This window comes from Ambystoma mexicanum, chromosome 10 (assembly GCF_040938575.1).
Source record: "Ambystoma mexicanum isolate Mex_15411 chromosome 10, UKY_AmexF1_1, whole genome shotgun sequence".
Lineage (NCBI taxonomy): Eukaryota > Metazoa > Chordata > Amphibia > Caudata > Ambystomatidae > Ambystoma > Ambystoma mexicanum.
The window spans coordinates 56,363,702-56,379,580 of record NC_090932.1 but is presented as its reverse complement, the minus strand read 5'-3'; the positions used below and the strand labels follow the sequence as shown (position 1 = coordinate 56,379,580).

Here is a 15,879-nt window from a genome sequence, read left to right as displayed (position 1 = left end):
GCACACTATTAGTTCGATCGGTTCTATTTATTCTTCTGATCAGTGCACTTCGTCCGATCTATGCATGTCATCACTTCATCATCTGGTCTGCTCCTTTCATTCGTTCTAGCCACGTTATCCTTTCTCCAAGCACCATCCATCTACATACATCATCTTCACACGTTCCATCCACTTCAACGGTTCCACCCATTCCACACGTTCCACCCATTCCACCCACTTCAACGGTTCCACCCACTTCACCGGTTCCACATATTATGCTACAAGACAGATCCCAGGCCTGCAATGGGAAGGAGCTGGACACCACATCTCATGCCATAGGAAGGCTCCCAAGCTCGGAAACAGAAGGAGGGGGATGCCCCATCTCACGCCACAGGAAGGGTCCCGGGACTGGAACGGGAACGAGCCGGACACCACATCCCACGCTACAGGAAGGGTCCCAGGACCAGAACGGGAAGGAGCCGGATACCACTTCACATCCCCCGCAAGCAACCCGGGCCCGGCACCAGAGGCACTGAGACACCACATCTCATCCCACAGCAAGGATCTCAGGCTAGGTATTGGAAGGAGTGAGACATCCACTTTAACATAGTGGCGTAATTAGGGCACACTTTCTACATTCAACTTTAACCAGTGACGCTATTAAGGCACACTTTCTAAGTTCAACTTTAACCCAGTGATGCTAATGGGACACACTTTGTAGATTCAACCTTAACACAGTGACGCTATTGGGGCACGCTTTCTAAGTTCAGCTCTAGTGACGCTATTAGGGCACATGTCATTTTTTGCCTTTTCCAATCAGGGCAGGGGGGGTGGGTTGTTTTGCGGGAGGGAGAATACCAGGAAGTGGGGAGAGGAGAGGGTTGAGGCATGGATACTAGGGGGATCGGGGACGCTGGATGGGTTTAGGGAGAGAAGGTACCTAGATTACAGCGCAAAAGGGGGGCTAAACTCACCCGGAGGAATGCAAAGCTCAAAACTGTGTACCAGGGGCCACAGAAAGCAACAAAAAAAACACTTGCCAAAGGCGCAGAGGGACTCCTGGGGGCAACGCTCACCTGCATGGCACGAAGGAAAGTGCGCGCAGGGAGCAAACACAGTGATAATATTACTGGGCAGGCACTGGGAGAAAGGATCATCAGGGGAGGCGGGAGGCGGGAATAAGGAAGCAGGGATCGGCAAATGGAAGCGCTGCACACGGGGCCGGGTGGGGCACGCAGCAAGCAAAAAAACACTTGCCAAAGGCGCAGAGGGACTCCTGGGGCAACGCTCCTGGGGGCAAAGCTCACCTGCTTGGCAGTATATTTGTGTATAGTGGGGGAGATTTCCCCCCAGCCCGCAAACCCCCACGCCACCCTCCCACCCCCCAACCCTAACCCAAGTTTCAAAAGGCAAACTTTCAAAAACTTTTCGATCGAATTGTCATTCGAAACTTTTGTATTTCGAAAAAAAGGATTCGAAAGTTTGCCTTTCAAAACGTTTCTATTCGAAAAAATGACCGGACACCAGAAGAAGTACATGGAAGAGCAAAGGCTTCTATGCTCAGTGCCCAAACAAACTTGCAGCACAACTTGGGTCAGACGTTTTTCAGTCAAAAAGGTAAGAGGCACAAAGGTAATAGAATCTTTCTGTAGTGGTAGCATGGGCTAACGGTAGGCTACATTCTTCAGGACGTCTGAGTCAGCTGTGGAAGCCTCCAAACAACAATGGTTTGGTCACTACCAAAATAAAAGGAATATCCACACAAGCATCTATATAAATAGACACTTACCGCCATCAGAGATAAAAACAATGAAAACCCACCCCTTTAAGGAAAAGGCAAAAAATTTAAAAAAGTAAAACAGAATGGTTACTATAAATTGTCCTACATACGGTAGGAAAATAGACAACAGCCAGTCTATGATGCCGATGACACTTAGAATGCATTGGAAAGGGCACATAGTCAATAATAAACTACCCGTCAAGGGATCGACAGCATCAAGCTAGCCCTTTTTTCCCCCCCACACTTTTCTATGGATTCGACCCGCTGTTGGAAAGCAGCGAACTAGCTCGACAGGATTTGCGCTCCGCAGTGTATATTGATCGGCAGGGACATCTTGCTGATGTTTAGAAACCGCAGGCACTGCGAAGTCGACCTGCGTCTCAATATAGAATAAATGGAAAATTCAGTCACAACATCTTCATGCTGTGAGTCAAAGAAGCACAATCAGCAGAGGGATGGCTATGAACCAGAGATCTCAACTGGATTTCCAGGCTGGCTCGATACCCGTAGGGAGGGTCGGACCGCAAAAGCTGTCCGTGCCTGAGCATTAATGTCTCGATCAGTGATTCAACAGTGTTACGAAGGCTTGAAAGTTTCTCAAATGCTTCAGATGAAATTCTGAGTGACAGCAGTGCCAGAGGTCAATCTCCCTGGGTTTAAAGAGCCCTGTGGTCAACAACAAGCATGCCAAGGAATGGGGTGCTCTTCTGAACTTCCGACATGGGGTGGTGGGATGGTGGGAGAGGTGGAGTCCTCGAAAAAGGATTCTTATTGCAGACAAGCTTCTAAGTTCTAAATGCTAGTGTCCCTTACATTACACAGTGAAAGTAGGGGGCATGTCCCTCTGCCTCATTTGATCATTGTCTTCACTGCTTTGAAAGGAGACTTTTAGGAATCCACAAATCCAACAAATATCAACAGAGTTGTGCGTTCGTACCACATTTATAGGGAAACCTTAGTACAACTACAGGATAGCTTCCTAGAGAAGGCAGAGAAGTAAACCAAGCAAACACTATGTTACACTGCGAGTCTGGGACCCGCACCCATATGAGAACCCAAAGTTTAAAGTGATGAAAACTAAGAGGGTCTGGAACAATGAAAGAGAATGAGAGACAGTCCATGAGAATAGACTGGTTCGGCCAGAGAGGGAAGCAAGCCATTTTGCAAGTCTGGGACCCGCACCCATATGAAAAGGTTGGGAATAAGAGGGTCACGAACCCTAGAACTGATAAAAAAGGATCCTATGCTTGGTATAGGGGTTTCACGAGTTGCTAGGATAAATGAACTGTGAAACCAAGAAACAGCTCCTTTATGATTTATCCAGTGACATTTTACCTACGAGAGAATAGGGGCTCAAAAGCCCTAAAGGAACAGAAATAACATCAAAAGAAAGCTAGGGAAAAGGAGCCTAGAACACCAAGAGGCCGCCAAGAACACTAGTTACTTTGAGAAGAGATTATCCTTGCACAGTTGCTTAAGAATATTTGTTTTAGGGACAGAGGTAGGTTTTGAGACACGACAGTGACTGACTTTTAGTTTTGGACTTCCTGACAATTTTCACTAGTTTTCTTTGAGGTAGGGAAACCCCTCTAAGCTTTAGGGAGGGAGAGGTATTTTTCCAACCCACATTTAATTAATCTACGTTTATAACCAAAAACATGCCACCATTGTGTCTGAGCCTTACTTCTGCAGCCATACATCTCATGGTTACAATTGAGGCCAACCAGAGTACATCTAAAAAAACAGATTAATTTGCTTTCCAATTGCCTTAGTTTGAGCCTAACATGACCACCTCTTTTTCCCTTCTTAGCTTTTTTTAATCCAATAAATCGAATATCTTCTTTGTTACTCCACTGATGTTGTTCCTGCTAGTGTATGGCCAATGGTGAATTAGAGTCCGTACTTCTAAGACTCGCCAAATGTTCCCTGATTCGAATTCTTGACTGTCTAATGGTACTGCCAACATACAGCTTACCACAAACGCAAACAAATGCATAAATCACACAGCTAGTTTTACAGTTAACAAACCCATTGACCTTAATAGTTGTCCCGTTTGCATCAGTAAATGATCGACAATTGACATGGGCATATTTACAGTAATTACAGCTCCCACACTTAAAAAACCTGTGCTCTTGAGCCAATTCTCATTACAAGGCATATAATAAGCAGTACTGCATCGCAATTTGCGATACAATACTGCTGTTTTGCTGTACACATTTAATGAATCATGTCGCACCAACTTCGATATGATTCATTAAATATACAGAAAAGCAAAAGATTGTGCCTAAACTCTGCCTCTGTTCTGCCTCTCAGTGAGTCTGTACATAGCATGCACTGCAGACGAGGCAGAAGCACCCGGGCTGGGCTAAAAACATTGCATCAATGTTATGAGCCAAGCCCAACCCGGATGCGACATCATCGCATGAGAGGAGGAGCTCAGTCCGCCTCTCACACTCGGCTCTGGTGTTTTTTGATGTAAGGAGAGCTTAGGGGAGTTTGGGTGGGGGAGCCGGGCCCGTTTTGCATTAATGTTTCATGGGGGGGCTGGGTGTTTAGCAAGTGGCCATACTGGGAAGAAAGATTTCTCCTGCCCGTTTGGGTGGGAGAAATATTAATTCCTGCCATACTTGCTATTATCCAGCCTTGTTTGTCTTGCGGTAAAACTAACTTTGGGTCACATATAAATAGGAGTACAAAATTGCTAATCAAATATGTTTATTTGCTAATCAAAAATATTTTAATTAGCAAATTCTGCTAATCAATTTTTGAACACTAATTTATGCCTTGCATTGGTACTGTCATCTTTAGTATTCAAAAAGGAAGGGTTCAATTTCTGCTTAATCGTCTGTGCTCTGGTAAAAGTGATTTTCGGTTTATCAGACAAAAGGGTAGCAGATCCTTGTCCAAATTCAAAATGTGCCTGTGTTTAGAGACCAATTGGCAAAGAGTGGAGGAATCTTGAGAAAATTGAGTAATAATAGCAATGTGCTTTTGTTCTGGTTTCAACTTGGTGTGTTCACATAGCAAGTCTGACTGCTTGGACCTGGTGTACTTGTTCAAAGCTTTGCTTATGCTATTTGGATGATAACCTCCATTTAGAAATCTTCTAGTGAGTACATTGGATTCTTCCAAATAGTCCATATCTCGGCTGCAGTTTCTCGTGGCCCTGTAAAATTCTACTGCAGGAATATTGTTGATCGTAGACCGCCGATGACTGCTATGAGCAAAAAGTACTGAGTTAACCTCTTTTGGTTTACGATTTTACGGTTTTAGTTTGTAGCAAGCCCTCTTCAACAAAGATATGCAGATCGAGAAAATCAATAGAAACCGGGCTAGCAGAGCAAGACTACAAAATTAAAATCAAATGCCACTACGGCCAATACTACTGTGTACACAGCCCCAAGTGAACCAACCGGCATTCAGTACAGGAATCACAAAACAACTGCCAAACAATTAATCTTAACACCAACTGCACCAGAAACAGCACACACTCACACCAACACGGTTGCAACCAAAACAGGCCCTCATCTATGCCAAAACACGCATCCCACAACACAAAACTAGTTAAACTTGAACAATACAATTATTGGACACAATTACTATATTGCAGCAAAACTTGTGGTAAGCCTTGTACAACGCACTCATGTAATGTCATGGGCACAGGCCACAGAACACAAAAACCACACCATCTAGTGATGGGGGCATTGGGTCACTTGACTAACTTATGTCCCTTTGGGACCCATCAACACAGGGGCCCTGGCGCCTTTGGCGCCAAGCTCATATAGAGATGTGAGCAGGAACACTTTATTTAAGTGCAGGAGTGCTTTTATTTTACAAGAACTTTGCAGGAGCTGAAAGCCTTTATTCCATAGAACATCCTCATGTGCTGACTCATCCGGTGTGGCAGGGTGTGGCAGACAGGCTGAACCGGGTGGGCATGGCTTCAGAAGCTCAGCTATATAAGCTGCTCCATCCTTAAGGCCGGTGCTTCGCATTACTGTGCACTCCCGTGCAACGTGATGCTCACCGTCGCTTGGACCAGTTTGCTTACCTTTGAAACCAGGCATTCTCCTGCATACTCACCTCCAGGAAATCGGTGCTCCGTCGCTTCATCTGCAGACTCATCTCCTGGTGTCCGGTGATCTTGATCCCGACGCCGCAGCACCGCACTCCTCATCCAAGAACTCGGAACGTGTGAAGGAGAAGAAGAAAGACAAGGTTAGAACATCCGTCCAAGGGCCGCGCCGCATTTGAGCCCCGCGTGCCCCCGCGTTAACAACTTACCAGCTACTGTACCGCTGCAGCTTTGTTCCTCATTCCCTCCGGCTGCCGTCTCGAGCTCTGCGGCTTCTGCAGGGCCGGCAACATCACCTGCAAGGGAAGAAAGCAAAAGAGCAAACATCAAAAGTGGAATGAAGAGCAATACAAGACAACAAACTTTACAATACAAAACAAACAGACGAGGAAAGACAAAGGCAAACAGGAACCCTTACCTGAAGTATAGTGGCTTAGTCGCAGCAGGACTGGACTACCACCTGCAAGAGACCAGTGAAGGAACTCGGTCCAGATCATACAAGCGCCCCTGCCAGAAGCAGCAGGACGGAGTGCTCACCAAAACTAATCAACAGGTTTTCCAGGGACAGCGCATCCCACGGGTACCATGGTTTGGGAGAAGGGGTCTGGATGAGGATCAGGCGCACAAACTGGCATACTCACGCCCCCTATTCTCCACGCAGGAGCAGTCCCGAGCAGCATCACCCATTACCAGTCACCACATAAGCGCAGAGGGCGAAGTCGGACCCGAGCGACCTCACCCCCTGGAGGGCTGCAAACGTGCCCCAATGCCTCCGCAGAGACCAGGTGAGCGTAACACGTAACTAGTGCACGTCGCCCACACCCACAAGTCCAACTCTCACCTGCAAAGGAAGACATTTAATATACTGATGACAGGTATGAAGCCACGCCTGCAGGTCCACAGGTAGAACCCCCCCCTGCAAGGAAACACCACATTTGAGCATTATAACAAATTACAGCATAATCATAGTATGAAGAATGAACGACCAGGGCCACAACATGAACATGCACACAAAACAGGCCCAACAACCGCATAACCCAATATGGTAACCTAAACAACTAAACCAAATGCCACAACAAATCAGCGAGCACACTCATACCCATACACACACACACTCCGGCCTCACCAGACGTCTAAGTAATTAACATAACTAAAGCTCTGCCAACGTGAGATTGTGTATTCTCGCATAAAAATCACAAAGTTACAGATCTAGTTCCTTCAAGCTCAGAACCACACGCTGGCAGCCGACACAAAAGGCTTAATTTACTACACAGTGGGCGTGTATCTCAGCGACAGTCCACCTGCGCAAAAACGTCTTCGACAATGGACATTGTTTTTCCACTCAAGACAGGAGTCGCTCCAGCCAGGCTGCGCGTATTGTCCTCGCTTTTGGGAGTGGAGTTGTCAGTGGTAAATGGTTTATGAAGTGTGAAAGCACAGGTGCCCCTTCACCTTCACAGCGGGAGTATATCTTGTGTTTGGGCTCTGAAAGCCACTGGGCGGTATAAGTGGCTGTACCCGCTTTGGGTAGGGCATGAGATGAAACTGGTGATTGAAATGTGGCAATGGGGGGTGCTTATATAGCCCGATAAGCAGGGTGAGCATTCAGGCGCTGGGCGACATGACAGTTACTACAGGATTATATCTTGCTGTAGAATGGGCAAGGAACTGTGGTTCCTGTCAGAAAATGTGGCGGGGGGGGGCTAGTGGGCTTAAAGGGGTGAGTAGTCACATCCCATACTTTTTACGAGTGGAGATTAGCTTGCAAGGCGGTTTTAAGTTTATAAGGACAAGACATTGTGATTCTAACCGGCTCTTCACTTATCTTGCTGGGAATCAGCAGCATTCGAAATCTGCAAGGTGAAGGACCGGCGTTACCAACTTGCTTCTGCCTGTTTTGAGACCAGGAATTTTCCAGGCGTAAAATGTGGAGTGGTAGTGATTCTTGCCCCATCCCCACTCCGAGAGCATTTTAAATTGGGCACTGTGAGCTCGGCGGATTGGGAAACATGATGAAGCGGGCCTCCCCACTGTTGCTCATCTCTCTATTCTAAGCCTGCATGGAAGGTGGGTCTGGTGGATCAACCCCCATCACCCCGCCTGATTCTCGCGCCCCCTGCCCGTTTCCTGAATGTGAAAGCGAGAGGATGCTCCCACTGGTGTAGCCCCCTCCCAAATCCTTCAAGCACATCTACACCAGAAATTAGAGTACAGATCGGGAGAAATGGCCAAGGAGTAGGGACACAAAGCTTGGAGGTTTTGTTTAGTTATTTGAAGGCCATGCTAATCCCTATGGCCATTCCCACTCAGTTCCTGCCCCTCCCCACCCAAAACACCTCCTCATGGGAACTCATTGAGCTCCCTTTAATCAAGTCTTACCATCACACTTTGCACTCAAAGTGCCTGCCTGTGCTTTCTCATAGCAGTCTTCTGAGAGGTAATGATTTAATTGGAGTTGTAAATGTGCTACTGGTGTAATAACAATGTCTTAATCAGGTCTGCCTTCAGCCATTCGATTTATTAGCACTATGCGTGTTCCTCACTGAAATCTTGTTAAAAACTAGCATTGGCAAATCCAACAGTTTTGGCTTGTCTATAAGCATTAGGCATTTGCCAAGGACTGCTATTAGATGTCCAAGTACTTGCACCATTTTACACCTGCTACCATCAATACAAATCCATTACCACTACGGCAGTGCCTGGCAAGTGCTATTCTCATGCCTATGTAAAAGCCCAAACTGTTGGCATTGCCACTGCTTGTTTCTTTATTGTTCCAAGCATGGAGACCCCCGTCTAACATGGTGTCCATGCTGGGAAGGCCATTCTGCTGACTATAGCAGAAAGGGGCTGCCTACAGCCATTCAGAGAACATGCCCCCTTGCCCGACTCCTGGGAACAGGCACGGAACTTGTCCTGAGAGATGTCCACGGCTGTGCATGCGCACTGCCTCTAGCACCATGGACTGCAATAGCTGGATCCCTCTGCCCCTCCAGGGAGCCTACGGGCATCTGTATGGATGGCTTGCAGTGATTCCTTCCAATTCTGGATTGCTCATCCAGCCGACCCCGAGAGACAGGAAACGAGCAAAGGCATGCCAGGTCAAGGCGGAGAATGACTCCTCGTTGGCAGAGTCAGAAGGCGAGGACAGCCAAACAATGGCAACCATCACGGCACACCACACCAGGAAAAAAAGAAGGGGGTAGGTACACCTCATCTCAGCGCTGGTACACATAGACCAAAAATACAAAAGAAAGAAAAAGAGACCCTGAAGTAACATCTTGGTAGGGGGACAGGAGGTCATGATGACGATCGACACGGAGGCCTCAGTAAACGTAATGCCCCTCAAAATCCTAAACACAATGAACCTTCGACCAGTGCTGAAGCATAAGAACACTCAGCTATTTGCATACAGGAGCCAAAAAGCCAATCCCTGTAGTCGGACATTTCCGCACAACACTCAGTAGAATGACGGGGACGACAATCCACTTGAAAATCTACCTAGTAGATGCAGGAATAGAATGTCTGCTCAGCTGGGACTCTGCCAAAGACCTGGCCTCATCAAATTCATCTGCAACATATCAAGTGACAATGAAGTCTGCAACCTCCTGGACCGACATCCCAGGCTGTTAGAAGGAATTGGAGGTCTCAAAAGGTAGGGTGATACACATCGACCCAACAATACAACCTCAGGCAGTATGACATAGGTGGAGCACCTTCCACATGAGGGACCTGGTCGCCAAGGGGCTACATGACCTGGAAAAGGCTGGGATCATTGAGGAAGTGACAGGGCCTATGCCATGGGTCTCCCCAATGGTGGTCACCAAGAAACCTAAACAGCCTGGCAAGATCAGAATCTGTATCAACATGCCCCTCCCCAACGAAGCAATAGTGCGGGGTGAGGTACATCACATCCAGTCTCGACAAGATCATTGCAGACCTCATAGGGTCCAAGACATTTTAAACAATTGACTTAAAGGCAGGCTACCACCAGCACAAACTGCACAAGGACTCGAGGTACATCACTACCTTTTCAACACACCTCGGTTTGAGGCGGTACAAACGCCTAAACTTCGGAATTTCATCCATAGCACATGTATTTCAGTAAACTATACGTATCGTCCTGCAAGACCTCCCGGGGGTCCTGAATTTCAGCGACAATCCTCATACACGCTAAGGACAATGAGGAACACATTGGCTGGCGGTGCTTCTCGACAGGCTGGAGAAAGCCGGCCTCACAATACACAGGGACAAATGTGAATTCCAATAACCTGGCCACCTTATCTGAACCATTACGAGCCTTAACCAAAACAGGCGCAAAATGGGGCTGGAATGCGAAGTGCCAAGAGGCGTTTAATAACATCAAAGAAGCCGTGTCAACTAGCACATGATGGCCTACTATGACATCAACCTACACACGGGGCTGCTAGGGCTGGGGGCGGTGTTAGTCCAAACGACCCCAGAGGGAGACACCCGGCCTGTAGCATATGCATCCAGAGCCCTCACACCCACAGAACAAGAAAAGCTACTCACACATTGAAAAGGAAGCAATCGCTGATCTGTGGGGGTGCAGACATACCCACCTCTACCTGTGCGGATGAAAATTCAAGACATTCATGGAGCACAAGCCGCTGATCCCAATCTTCACGGTTTTGGCACCACACCCCCAGCACGAATAGGCAAGTGGCTGTTGTAGTTACAACAATACGACTTAAACCTCCTCTACAAACCAGGAAGTGACAATCAGCAGAGTTTCCGTCTAGACACCCGCGAGCTGCCACAGCCACTGAAATCACGGAATCAGAAGAGAAAAAGGAACATACCTGCTTTATCGTAGAAACAGCAAAACCCAATGCTGTAAGCATACCTGAGCTCAATGAAGCCACGAACGATGACCTATGTTGCAACCCGACGATAAATGGCAGTCTAGGAGGGACGTGGAACACATTATAAATGTAATGGGTTATTTATAAACGCGCTTAATACCTAGAGGTTTCTAATCGCCGACCCGGGGAATCTAACCTGTGTTGCTTCACATCGTCTTGCTACCAAGACGAGCGCATTGCCCCTGAGCTATCCTCCTCCAACACAACCACAACCACACTATAGAGGCAAGGGAGTTCCCGACAGGCATCTTCACTGTCCGCCATGAGCTATAGATTACAGAAGAAGGTCTCATCCTGAGGGGAGTCTGCATCATAATCCGACATTGTTGCACAGGAGAATAATAGTCCTGGCACACGAGGGCCACCAAGGGATGGTGCAGACAAAGGCAAGAATCAGGGGCCGAGTATGGTTCCCCCACATCGACTCCAAAGTCAAAGACTTTATCACCACCTGCATACCATGCCTATCCACCGGACCCCCACCATGGCACAAACCCATTCAAAATGCACCGAGAGCACATTGTGCTGGTGTGCGCTGACTTCTGCACAGTGCAAGAAGGGATCTACCTCCTGGACGCCATTGACGAACACTCTCGCTCCACGGCAGCAGAAGCTGTGACACCGGTCCTGGAAAAAATGTTTGTGACCCACGGACTGCCATAGCACTGACAACGGGCCACCTTTTCAAGGAGCTGAATTTCCCAAATTCATGGATGACCTTCAGATCACACACCAGCTCATCATGCCAAGATGGCCCTAGGCAAATGGAGATGTCGACCGATTCATGAAGACGCTGAACAAAGTGCTGAGAATGGCAAGGACCTAATCGACCCCATGGGAACTGGAACTGTTCAGATTCCTCCGAAACGATCGGCCAACACCCCATGCGTCAACAAACACACCCCTGGCGATGTCATGCCCTGGGCCGTACTACGGTCCTCCATACCACACCATTGCAACAACAAAGACAAGTTGATAAACAAGCAGAACACCGATGAGAAAAGAAGGAGGAGAAACAAAACACATGAGTCGCAAGCGACAAGTCAGGAAATCGCACACCACAGCAGGAGACCAAGTGCTAGTCATCTGCAACCCATCGAGGACAAAGTCGGCAAGCAAATTCAAGACGGAACCCCGGACTGTGACACAACAGAAAGGAACTATGGTCACAGCCAGCCAAAATGGGAGACAGATTACCCGAAATGCACTGTGGTTCAAGCAAGTCCCCAGGGAATTGTGGAATGAAAGCGGTGTTAGGAAAGTTTTCCATTTCATTTGTAATTTTCCCTCCAGTTGTGTACCTCCCAACTTTTGCTGATGTTAAACACCATAGTCTGACTTTGCAGGGAGCACAACCTTCTGTTGCACTCCCCTGGGCTTTTCGCTCACTTTATTATGGGGAAACAGACATGCCCTTAAAGACAGTCAGTCCTGGGAGACTTTTTTTCCCTTAGTCTTTGTCAATGTTGCACATTTTCTGCAACATGTTGCAAGTGCCCAATATACCTTCCAGTATCATGCACTTGGGTCTTCCTATCATTTCTAAAGGCCCTAGATACTCTCAAATGATTTTTTAGGAGAAGTGCAGGTGTGCCTTAGACAAGGTGTTTTTAGGTGAACTGCGGACACTGATTCTGCATACACCGTCTGCACTTTGTACATTAGCCCACATAGTAAATCCTGAATCTAGGTGAACTATTGACACTGAACCAGTATATCCATGTCTGCACATTACATCCTAGTCTGCTTAGTAATATATAGCCTGTATACTAAACGTTGAATCTAGGAGAGCTCTTGATTTTAACATACATACTCTTGTCTGCTGATGACAATTAATAGACCCATTTGCCAGCCTCTCGAGACAGTAATACCTGGCATAACCATTGCCTACTACGCCACTGTCATTTAACATACCTCTGTGGAACATAGCCTTAGGCAAACAACTAATCCTTCACTGCATTAAGCATCAGCATGCCCACATCAGCTACCAACCAGACTTTCTACACGACAATCCTTGCTCTGAGCACCACGCTCTACATTATGACACTTACCACTCCTGCTAACAGGACACTGCCATCCGTGACATCCACCATCTCACCTAATCCACCTACTGTGTCACTTACTGACATGGCAGATGCCATAAACTACCTCCCATGCAAGTCGTGCTCTACTACAGACAGTAATTTACGCCTTAGAGCGAGACCAGCCAAAATATATGAGCCTCTCACTAGGTCGCTAAATATATCCCCAGAACCTAGGATTCCTAGCATGCCCTTATTCCCCCACTGCGGCTCCAAGCCTACAGAAAAAAGCTCAACTATGTATAGCAAACCTAAATCCCCACAGGCCCCCCCTTCCGACTACACTAACCACTCCCAGAGTCCCCAGATAAAAGAAGTCCTAATAAACTCCAGATCTCTGGTAGCACACGCTACGGAAGTAGCCAATTTGATCCTTGCTATTACTGAAACGTGGTTACACCCTGCTGCAGGCCCTATAATCATGTTAGCAGTCCCTGATGGGTTTTCCATCCTGAGACATGACAGACCTAATTCTAGAGGAGGAGGTATCGCCTTTATCTACAAATGCGGTCTCGCCATGAGACTTGCTACCCAGATCGACATCCAGTCGTGCGAATTACTCTCAGTCAAAGTACCTTTAACCAATGCCCAAACTCTAAACATCCACTTGATATACCGCCCACCAGGCCCACCTGGTACCTTCGTGGATGACATTAACTCTATCCTAACAAACAACCTTAAAGGTTCCTCGCAAGTACTTCTTCGTGGAGACATGAATATGGGCTTCAATGAACAATCAGACCAGCTTGCCACAACCACAGCCAATACCCTATCAGAACTTGAATTCACCCAAAGAAGTAACACTGCCACCCATGAGAAAGGCAGAATACTTGACTGGGTGGCAGACCATAACTGCCAGGCCAACATCCTATCCATCTCACCACTAGCCTGGACGGACCACCCCCTCATGTCCTTCATGCTCTCCACCAATAGACCCCCATCGACTACGGCCCTCAGGGCTCCACCTACACTAACCAGAAATAAAAAGAGCATTACTGTGGATAGGTTTATCCCGATACTACTCCCCACTCTCAACACTGACCCTGAGAGATTGGTTGAAGACTATAATAAAATCATGACCACCTCATTGGACCAGATCGCCCCAGCGAAACTAAGACCAAGTAAGCAGAAAACCCATCTGAATAAATGGTTTACACCTTTCTTAAAAAACTTAAGACAACAAAAAAGAAACTGCAAGGCTACATGGACAAAACATCCATCTGAAGCCAATAAACTCAAACTCACTAAACTGTCCTCCCTCTACAAAAAAGAAATATGCCTAGCAAAACGAATATCCTTTGACACACGCATATCCAACGCCAAATCCAACACAAAGGAATTGTTCACCATTCTTAAAGAAATAGAGACTCCAATAGCACTACCCGACACATGCACGAAAGATAAAAAATGGTGTGAAGATATCCAATACGCCTTAGCCAAAAAAATAGCCACCTTACAAAATAAAAAGTCATGCAAAAGAACTGCCTTAAATGATCCCCCTGCTTCCAATACAACTGGGAAGGCTAGCAGAGATGAATCTACACGATTCCTGGAAACATTCGACCTTCTTGTGAATGGAGTATGATGGGCACAAGGGGAGGTTATACTCAGGCTCGGACTGCCCTATAGTGCATTAGGTCCATGGCCAAACCAAAAACACAAAAGGCTGATGTGGCCCTGTTTTTTTGTCAAAGTGGGCCACTTTTTGGGCCAGTTGGATGAGTTAATTCACTCTGCAGCTAGTAGTTTTGACCAGTGTTGCTGAATAAATATTCTTTGAAATGCACAATTTGCACCACACTTTATAAAAAAAATTAAAAAAACACCACCCTCGTAACGTTTCAAAGAGTGTCACAAAAGGAATGAATAGCCATTTGCAACTGTGGGCTACTTTTTCATTGGCACCCGAGACAATAGTATGGCCCAGCCCGACCCAGGTTATACCTCCTGTAGAGGGGCAGAGCCATAAGAATGGGCTTTGAAAAAGGGAAGTTCCTGGTGAAGAGGCAAACCTCAAAAGGCAAGTACTGGGACGAGGAAGTGAGACGTTGAGGTAATGGCTGGGTAATTTCTTCTACTTACAAGGCTCCCCCCTTCCCCCCCAACGCCATGTAATGTAAACAACCTCCAGGGTTGTCTAACTTCAGGCCCGTTATCTTGTGCGATTTTCAGGAGGATACCCCTCATTCATGTTCATTAGATACGCGTGCACACACTTATTCTAAATATATGCACATGTGCCTCATTGCTATTACTGAGGGATAGATACCCCGAAGACCTGGCCCAGCTTGGACAGTTTGCCTCCCCTGGTTCTCACTTGTGCTGGTAGTTTGGCCGGATGCAGTAGGTGTTCTCCACGACGGGGGCTTGTGGAGGGGCCGGTGCCTGGGCGGAAGTTGACGCCGATGCAGACGCCGATGGGGGCATCTCCGCCTCAGGTTCCCCCATTTCTGCGGTGCCTGGGATGAAGCTCTGCTCCCCGACAAGTCGGTGTCAGGGCGAAGCGCCGTTGCCTAGCAACGCACAGCTACGGACGGAGGCACGGTCCAGTCTTCGGGTGCGTCTGCGCCCAACGTCTGATCCATTCCAAAAGAGCGGGCGCCATATTGGAACGGGTGTGTGTGTCTCCGTTCACACAGCCAGAGCGAACTCTGCCAGCCAGCCCGAAGCAACGCCATCACTGTGCAAATCGGGCGGCCATCTTGGAACAGGTGTTACAGTCACCAATGCTGTAGAGACTTGATTTGTTGGAGTAAGCACATTACTGATGAACTCTGATAGTACGCAGCTTATTCCATGTGAAGTCCAGCCAGAATGTGCACACATGAAAATGTTTTTGTTCTGTGATGTTTGATTTTAGATTACCAGAAAGCTCAATATTATGGACAACATGTCCCAGTACTGGCTTTTATTTCACAACCAATTCCATTATTGGAGTTGTAGGTTTGGTTTCATTACACTACATTAAACCTACAACTAAGGTTGTAGGTTTAATTTCTTTAGACTACATTGGACAAAAGTATACCCAAAGCCAGAGCTCTAAAGTTTCCCCATTCCCTGTTTTCTTTTTAAATTCTGGTA

At 47.2% G+C, this 15,879-nt stretch overlaps 1 protein-coding gene across 1 annotated transcript in view; it reads right to left on the bottom strand.

Annotated features, from left to right (window-relative positions):
• Positions 1-15,429, bottom strand: part of DYNLT2B (dynein light chain Tctex-type 2B) — a 200,606-nt gene extending 185,177 nt beyond the window's left edge. The window contains exon 1 of the mRNA XM_069617487.1: positions 15,116-15,429. Within this exon, the coding sequence (XP_069473588.1) occupies positions 15,116-15,246 (131 nt within the window). The 5' untranslated portion in view covers positions 15,247-15,429. The remainder of the gene's footprint in view (positions 1-15,115) is intronic.
• Between the last annotated feature and the right edge of the window lie 450 nt (positions 15,430-15,879).